Here is an 8,811-nt window from a genome sequence, read left to right as displayed (position 1 = left end):
TGTGAATGATAACTGGTCCGTTGAATAAAGATGGCATGTATTTGATTTCTGGGAAAGGAGGGAAAAAAAACATGTGAAGAAGACAATTACTGATGGGAACTATACGTTGCCAAACTGGACACACCAGCCAAGCTTGAATTTATAGTCCATTAGAGACAGCAAACTCAATGTGTGCCTGAACATAGACTGTAAATATATTATTATATATAATACATAGACCCTTCATCACGTGCAGGAGATACAGCCTGAACTGTTTTACTTTTTAATAAACGTTTTATTTCTTCATTACGCATGTCAGTGTCATTTAAAATCATTTAGACCGATTGTAAAGTTGTGTAAAACTTAAATCAATATCGTGTAGACTACTGATTCACCTGCTGCAGCGCGTGTCTGTGCCGACCAATAGCATCACAGTTCAGAGGTCGGAGTGGACCGGAAGTTGTTGGCTGCAGCACCAGTGCAGCTGCAGCTAGTGCAGGCAGCTCCTCGTAGGCTAACACGTTTCTCATCGTGTTTCTGCTGTTCGCCATTGAAAGGAGGATCGTGAAAATGTCCGAAATGATCGAGAGAGGAAGCGGGCGCGTCCAAGGAAATGATTTTCAACGGTATCGCCTCTGAAGAAGAGGACAAGCTAACGCAAAGAAACCCGGAAGTGTTGGAGAAGGTAACAAGCCTGCTACTGTTATAGATTGTTTGTTTGGCAAAGAAATCAAAGTCCGTGATTACACCTGTCGCTGAAAGTAGTTGTTTTTGTTTTTAAATGTGACGTGTACTGTCAAGATGACGGATTATTTTTTAACTTGTGTGAATCTTAAAATCACTGAAGTCGTTAGCAACCTGCTTCAGATAGGCTACCCGAGATTACGTCACTCAATTCATCCTTTACGTCAACACAAGCCTCTTACATGGATCAAATACTGACACACCATAAATATATCATCTGTATATCATTCTATTGTTGTTTACCTTGTTGTTTAACACTACATCTAAATGTACTTTCTCATCACTCCCCTACAACTCCTAGTTAAATGCAGGCTGTGATAACTAATATTTAAAGAACAAATCATCAAGGAGGTCGTTAGCAATTTGAAAAATATCATAACCGCTCATAAATGCAATCAGGTTATTAACAAACTTAAAAAAAAAAAAAAAAACACAAGACAGATGCTTTAAAAGTGTTTGAACTCTGTAACAGCGTAATGAATCAAAGTGGTGCTTTCAATGTCGTCTTGTGCCTCACCACAGTGTGTTGCTGATGTTTAGTGTGACATCCATCACTGACGGAGAAGAGTTTCTTTGCATAGTCAACCATTTGTTTATTCAAATTTTTTTTTTAAAAAGCTGTCATCTATTTTCAGCTTGATTTCCCTCAGCAGGTCTTACCTGTTCTCCACAACTGTCACTATCATGACTGTTTTAGTTTTCAAACCATGAAAGATCTGAGCTGAATGTGTTGTGTAAGTCATGGTAAAGGTAGTCACCTTTTGTGTTAGTTACTCCTCTCAGTCTGCGACATAAAGTCTTTACAAGTAAGACACGAGAAGTAACTACTCCCCCCTTCTTCCTCAGCTGCCAGCAGCCGCAGACACGATGAGTGCGAAATATGGCCTGGTGGGCTACAACAGTTCACGGAAGCATATATCGATTTCCATCCCGTCATCCACAGAGGTGATGTCACCACACATCAAGTCCGTGGAGGAGCTAAGAGTCATAGGAATCAACTTGAGCAGCTTCAGTCCCCCCACACAGTTCTTCATCTGTGTTGCTGGAGTCTTCGTCTTTTACCTCGTCTATGGATACCTGCAGGTAACTCCAACACTCGTGCAGCAGACATTCTGGTAAAACCTTTTTTTAAAGCAGCTTGTTAAAGCTCTGCCACAGTGATGAATATACAGAGTTGTATTTCGGCTCTGTGTGTCAGTCAGACTTCCAGATTCAGCGGGCCTCAGAGTTCTGTCTGCTTTGTAAGTCTTTATTTGTTCCTCCACCCAGGAGTTGATCTTTTCTGTGGAAGGCTTCAAGCCGTTTGGTTGGTACCTCACTCTGGTCCAGTTTGGCTTCTACTCTACGTTTGGACTGGTGGAGCTTCAGCTCACGCAGGACAAACGCAGAAGGTAAACAATTCCTGCTCCCAGTGAACAGCGTGTACTTCTCCATTATTTATTCAGCTTCATTCAGTCTTTGCAACATTTCATTATTGTGGTATTGATATATAACATACATATGAATTCACAGTGTGAGACACAATCTTCAGTTTTTGAAGTGATTTTAGTTTCTCAACTTCTCTATGTTTGGATGTCTTCCAGGATACCAGGGAAGACCTATATGATCATAGCGTTTTTAACAGTGGGCACTATGGGACTGTCCAACACGTCGCTGGGCTACTTGAACTATCCGACACAGGTCATTTTCAAGTGCTGTAAGCTCATCCCGGTCATGATTGGAGGAGTGTTTATACAAGGTGAGCTGACTGTCTACTGTGTGTGTTAATGTTAGCACAGACCCTACTGATGAAACTACTTTTGCTTTCTTCTTCACAATATTTGTGTCCTCCTCCCTTTGTGATGAATGTGTGCTACTCTCCAGTTGTGACTATTGAAACTCTTATCTTTAGTTTTCTGTCTTCATGGAGGACTTTGGGGCTTTCCATAAGAACACTTGCAAGTGGGGAAAATATCCAGCTAGGGTTATCATGGGGTCTTTTAGTGTCCTTTAACATCGGGGTGGTTTGCATGAAAGATGCCCCACTTAAACTTTAGAATCCTGTCTAATCATTTTCTGAATTAGCCAGTCTAACAAGTCCTTCACCTGTTACTGTCGTCAACACAAGAGTTGATCTGCTCTCACTTATTATGCTAATATTTGTCAAAGTCGTAAGACAACTTAGCCCTCTCTACTAGACAGGTTACAACCTCTAAGTTGTAACACACACACATATTAATATTGTGCATTTAGGGATGGATTTATATATTTTCTTCAAGCCACATTTCACTATCTTCTTACTCACGTTGTATTAAAGTGGGAGCTGGTGGTCACAAATTGCAACTTGTTTGTTAGAATTATTGAAAATATTTAAGAGCATACATGCAGAACTTTTGTTTCTAGTAACTCGTTTCCTACTTCCTTATTTTAATTCTACCTTTTCCCCATTTACTTTGTGTTTACTCACAAACCTGACACAAAGTGAGAGTGATTGTCACTAGAAAACAAAGGGTGAGAGGCAACTGTCTGCTTATTAATCAATGGCGGATGAGTCGGTTTTCTGGGCTGGATTTAAAAAAGGTGTTTGTAAATCATCAGAAATTTTAAGTAAATTATATGATAAAATCTCTAACAAAAACAAAGCAAAGTTGCGTCATTGCTTAAAGAGATGAGATGTGTGTTGTTTTCAGTTGTCAGAGCTCACTTGGCTGTGTTTCTCCCTGCCTTTGGTTCTTTCTGTCCTTTCATCCGCAGACCAACCCCTTTAAAGGCTCAGTGTCCTCCCGTCAGACAGGGTTTCAGTATTTCGCCTCTCTACTTCTCTGTGTCTGTCTCTCTCTGGATAGGTAGATGTGAGGACCACGGTCCCTGAAGGGGTCGTGTGGAAAACAGAGTTTGTTCACTTGGAATGCAAAGAGGAAAGAAAGTGAGAGAGAGAGAGATTGAGGGACAGATGAAGGAAGGGGTGTGGAGTTGCATCTGATTTGAGGGCCTTCAAAGGCGAGGCAGGGAATCAAAGGCGACCACGGCCAACCTGATGCTCCGTCCCCTTGTCATCCTCTAGGCATCTATCCGTCAGCCTGTTTTTTTGGAAGACTCCTTCATCCTGTTGTTTTCCTCCCAACTTTTGTTTTCTTGCTCTCTGGTGCATTGTTACATGCAAACCCCCCCCCACCCCCAAAAAAAAAACTTCAAGTTGTGAAAACTTTCTGTCAAATCTTTAACGTCAATCCAAAATCATCTCCTTTGATTTAAAAAGAGGTGTCTAATCATTTGAAGATTCCTTTGCTGGAGGGGCAGTCGCCTTCCTTTTGCATACCTTAGTTTCTTTGTGTTTTAGATGTTGCAAAAGGCTTAGGCTGGTTTAACAGGTTTCACAGACTTCTGTAGAGGTTTCATGCTGGTTTAACCTCTTGTTCATCGTTTAGCTTCTTGGAGATAGAGTTTAGACTCTTGATTTCAGAGTTGCAGACAGATGTTTAAGTTGACTCATTGTTTTTCTTTTCATGTTCCAGGTAAACGCTATAACCTGGCTGATGTGTCCGCTGCTCTCTGCATGAGTCTGGGACTCATCTGGTTTACTCTAGCTGACAGCAAAGTGGCCCCCACCTTCAACGTCACAGGTGCTTTCTTTTATAGCAGACTCCAGTAGTATCATGGAAATTCTCTTGCACATAAAAATGTTCTTAATGATATGTTCTCATTTTCATATTCGCTTTTACTTATATGAAAAGTGGAGACCTACGTTGCATCTTTGGCTCGTCTCTTAAGATATACAGGTTTTTAGTTTTGTATGTTTATGTGTGCAGGTGTTCTCCTCATCTCCCTGGCACTGTGTGCTGACGCGGCCATTGGAAACGTGCAGGAGAAAGCCATGAAACTCCATAACGGCTCCAACTCTGAAATGGTACCTACATGTGTATATACAGTATAAGTATATACTGAATATGAAGAAGAAGATGTCATCACTTCGACATCTTTGGGTTCGAATGCTAGTTATTTATAATTGCTGATTCGTCTGTGTGTGATGTCACTGACTGGTCACATGGGCTTGTGTTGACAGGTGCTTTACTCGTACTCGATCGGGTTCGTCTACATACTCACAGGCCTACTCTGTGTGGGCGGCCTCGGTCCTGCAGTGGCCTTCTGCTCAGAGGTGGGTATATATTAAGACATGAAGACTGGATGCTTCTGGTTGACAACAGACTGATTTCACTGAGGCTGAATGCTTCTATTATGCAACATGTCTTAACCTTAAAGGTTTCAAATTTCCGTTTTTAAGATTAGAAGACTAATTAACTGGTTACTGGTAACTGGGCTGTATTTGTAGAGCTTGTTTTTCCCTCTGAACACTTAAAGTGTGTTTTAAAACAGGAAAACATTCCTCCTATCACACACACACATTCTTACACAGATGACAGATTGTGCAGTGGAAGTATGGACTCTAATGCACACCCACTTCTTTTGGAGTTTGCTTCTTGAAGCTGGCTGATCTTCAAATCAGTCGACTACTGCAGCACTTCATCTCTACCTCCAGAGACACAGCCACGTATAGTCTTTAGTTCTTATAGATATACCTCCTGGTATATGACAAGCGTTACCTTTCAAGTTTAGACTGTATATACACTTATAACATGATTTAATGGCTTGTAGTGGGCACTTCATTTCATAATTGTAAGTCCAGATGTTTTATACTGACAAAGCGGTTTTCACCAGACATGTTGTGAAGTTTGATGTTGAACACTCTTCTTCCTCCCAGCATCCTGTGAAGACATACGGTTATGCATTCTTCTTCTCTCTTACGGGTTACTTTGGCATCTCCTTCGTGCTGGCCTTGATCAAGCTGTTTGGTGCCCTGGTTGCAGTTACAGGTCAGAGACACTTTTTTTTTTTTTTTTACTCTTTTTTTCATTCTTGGATAGTTACAGACGTATTAATTATAATAGAATGATTGGCTTTATACTGTATATATTCTATAAAAAAAAGACACAAATTTGGGTAAAATCAATTAAAATATATAGACTGACTGTGAACTAGAAATATCATTTTGAACATTTCTCACAGCTTTAGTTTATTTGTAATAAAAATTGTTTTTACTTTATTGCAGTAACCACTGGGAGGAAGGCCATGACTATCGTACTTTCCTTCATGTTCTTTGCGAAACCTTTCACTTTTCAGTAAGTATGGTCACCTTTTGACTTTGATCACTTTTCCCCCTCATTAAGAAGAACAAGTGTAGTCTATGCTGACCTCTCCTTTTAACAAAGGAAGCTCTCTGTTTGGCTGCCCTGGCCCTGCTTTTTCATGTCCTCAATCCAGTTCAAGACCTTGACCTCTCCACTGCTCTCTCCTCTAGTCCTTTGCTCTGTCTCACTCACCATCGACGCGGTGCTGTCAAAGTGGTCTCGTGTGGTGTTGTACCTCTGCTGCTATGATTCTGCATCTTGACTTTGGACACTCATACACATCAATACACACGAACACACAACACATTACAACTTTTTTTTGTATCCTCAGAGCCAACTTTGTTCTCCCTCCAGCTGGTGTCTTCCACCATTTGTGGACATACAGTAACTTTCCTGGCTGCGCTTTATGCTTTTAACCCAAAAGAAGTGATTAGCGAGACATGCAGAGATTGGTCAGTGACACAACTAATTACAGAAAAAATGTACAATTTGTCTTAATTACTGTAAAACAGACAACTATACGAGGTCAAATATAGAGTATAAATAGATTAAAAGGAAACCTGAACATTTAGTATCTTAGTTAAGTGTGACTATCAAAAATGATTATCCCAAAAGAAATTCCCTCTTTTCTTGTAGGCGCTGCAAATGCATCCATCCAAAAAAAAACACAGTGGTGGTTCAAGGCCATAGCGTATTCTTTAAATCATCTTGTAACTCATTAAACAGTTCACTGACCATTCATGTCATCCCAGAAGAATCTGCATTATAAATTATTATAAATAATTTCTTTGCATTAGTTTGTCTTTTTTTTTTGTTTTAAACAACCATGATTTTTTTTTCTATCAAACAAATCCCAAAGATCTAAGAATATTGTGACTTGCATAGTTTACGTCTATAGTATATAGATAGTCTTTCACTTTTTTTCTTTTTTTTTTAAGATTTATTTTTGGGCCTTTTGCCTTTATTTTGAAAGGACAGTGCATAGAGCAGGAGATCAGGGAGAGAGTTGGGAATGACATGCGGGACAGGAGCCACAGACTGAACCCGGGCCGCCCGCCTGGAGAACCATCCGTACATGTAGCGCGACTAGGCCACTAGGCCATATGCGCCCCTCACTTTCACATGCACATTGCTTTTTTATTGTATCTACTCATTGGAAAAGTGTGATGAATAATGAACTCGCCCATGCCCAAAACAACACTGCATAAAGTTAATTGAATCCTACTCAATTTCATACTTTCTATCAAATGATTACATCAGCATAAAGAAGCATATATGTTTGTTTGCACACACCCTTTTTATTCCCCTACATCTCTGCCCCGTAAAAATATCTGATCCCTCCTTTTCTCCCTCCCTCCTTAGGTACATCTGGGGCGGCCTTCTGGTGCTCTTCGGCATCTTCTTGAATGTTTACAGTAAAAACAAAGACAAAATGAAGCTTCCCTCCATCAAGGAGCTCAAGAGCTTGCTGCTGACGGGAAAGAAAGTGCGATTTCTTTCACAGGACGTATAGAAGGCACCCGCCGGCGTAGCTGAAGACCTGAGCTGGCAGATTGTACATCTGTTCAGATGTAGAGTCGGCCCAGCTGTCCCAGGGGATATGCTGAAGCATATGCCCCTCCTACAAACCTCTTCAACACCACCACTGAGTGAAGGATGGCTGAACGGGGGTTGAAACGCCAATCAGATTCAGATTCAGCAACAGCACGGACAAAGAGTGGTGACGGAGTTTCATCTAGTTTTCAGTACACAAGTGGTGTACTACTCAACGGAAAGAACTCAAAACCATCTGCAACTAACTGAAGGAACAGTAACTATGTGGATCAATGCCACTTCTTTAAAAGACCAGCTACAGAGCTCTAAGAAACATTCCCAATATTGAGGATGACACTGAGGACCTTTAAGACTTTAAAGGGAAGCCAGCGCCTTAGCTAACCAAATCGCACAGTTTTGCACTGGAGATGACCTGACACTTAAGCCCTTGAGTGGTTTGGAAAAAAAAGAAACTGACATTTTGGAAGAGAAGAGCACAGAGCGACATGTTAACTATCATTTCTGAAATGAATGTTGCCCGCCACCCCTCCCCACCCTAAGAGACAATAAAAGGCAAATCTGGCCCCGCATGTGCCAGTAAGACAGAACAAAACACTTCGTTTCATATAATCATTGTCCTGATCAAACTTTATTGGTCCATTTATATCGGACTGTGCCCTGATTCATAAAAAAAAGAAATAATGTGGAATCTGTGTGATTGTTTGGTGGAACTTTGGGGAATTATGAAGACGTTTGTTTCAGTATACAACGATGTATTTAAAGGTCAACTGCCACCGTTTGCTAACCATGTGTTTGTGTGGAAGGGTACCACTGTTTTTACATTAAAACAAACTGAGACAATTCTCCTCGAGTGTGTGTGTGTGTGTGTGATCAGCGAAACCCTTATTCTCTCCCTTTGCACCGCTGAGAGAAGAGTTGAAATGTTGCCAAACTGTGTGTGTGTGTTTATCCATCCTGTGGCCTTAGGCATATTTGATTAGGAGCCCTGAAAAAAAGATAGCACTGCTAGACAAAAACTAAACAGGACTTCACTGTGCCTGCTGCCCTGTTCGTTTAGCTCCATGTGTATACATGTGTGTCACCTACATTAATGCCTGTGTTTATTTCTCAGAAAGATGATGAGGCTAACACAGGTTCTTCAGTGATACACGAGGGACTCAGGTATATTACTCATTTTGACATCTCAACGGATGAATACAGGTAAGAAGATGGGTTTTTTTTTTCTAGCTAGGTAGAGTCAGTGTTGTATGACATACATTTACATACACAGTTTTGAAAATCAAATGTTTTATTTTTTTAACTGGTTGGAACTCTTCTCAACCTAACCAAGGAAATGCTAAGGTAAGCTCGGGATGGATTTGAAAGGTTT

The 8,811-nt window shown here is 40.7% G+C and overlaps 1 protein-coding gene across 1 annotated transcript; it reads left to right on the top strand.

The window, feature by feature from the left end:
• The first annotated feature begins 416 nt into the window (after positions 1-416).
• On the top strand, positions 417-8,284 carry slc35b3 (solute carrier family 35 member B3). The gene is made up of 10 exons (XM_020641652.3): positions 417-664; positions 1,570-1,806; positions 1,993-2,114; positions 2,307-2,461; positions 4,218-4,325; positions 4,512-4,609; positions 4,766-4,858; positions 5,462-5,573; positions 5,810-5,879; positions 7,251-8,284. The coding sequence occupies exons 1-10, from the start codon at positions 593-595 to the stop codon at positions 7,399-7,401; spliced, it is 1,218 nt and encodes a 405-aa protein (XP_020497308.2). The 5' UTR covers positions 417-592; the 3' UTR covers positions 7,402-8,284.
• Positions 8,285-8,811: the final 527 nt, after the last annotated feature.

The sequence above is a fragment of the Labrus bergylta genome, chromosome 20, assembly GCF_963930695.1.
Source record: "Labrus bergylta chromosome 20, fLabBer1.1, whole genome shotgun sequence".
NCBI lineage: Eukaryota > Metazoa > Chordata > Actinopteri > Labriformes > Labridae > Labrus > Labrus bergylta.
The sequence above is the reverse complement of the archived record's forward strand: the minus strand, read 5'-3'. Positions and strand labels throughout refer to the sequence as shown.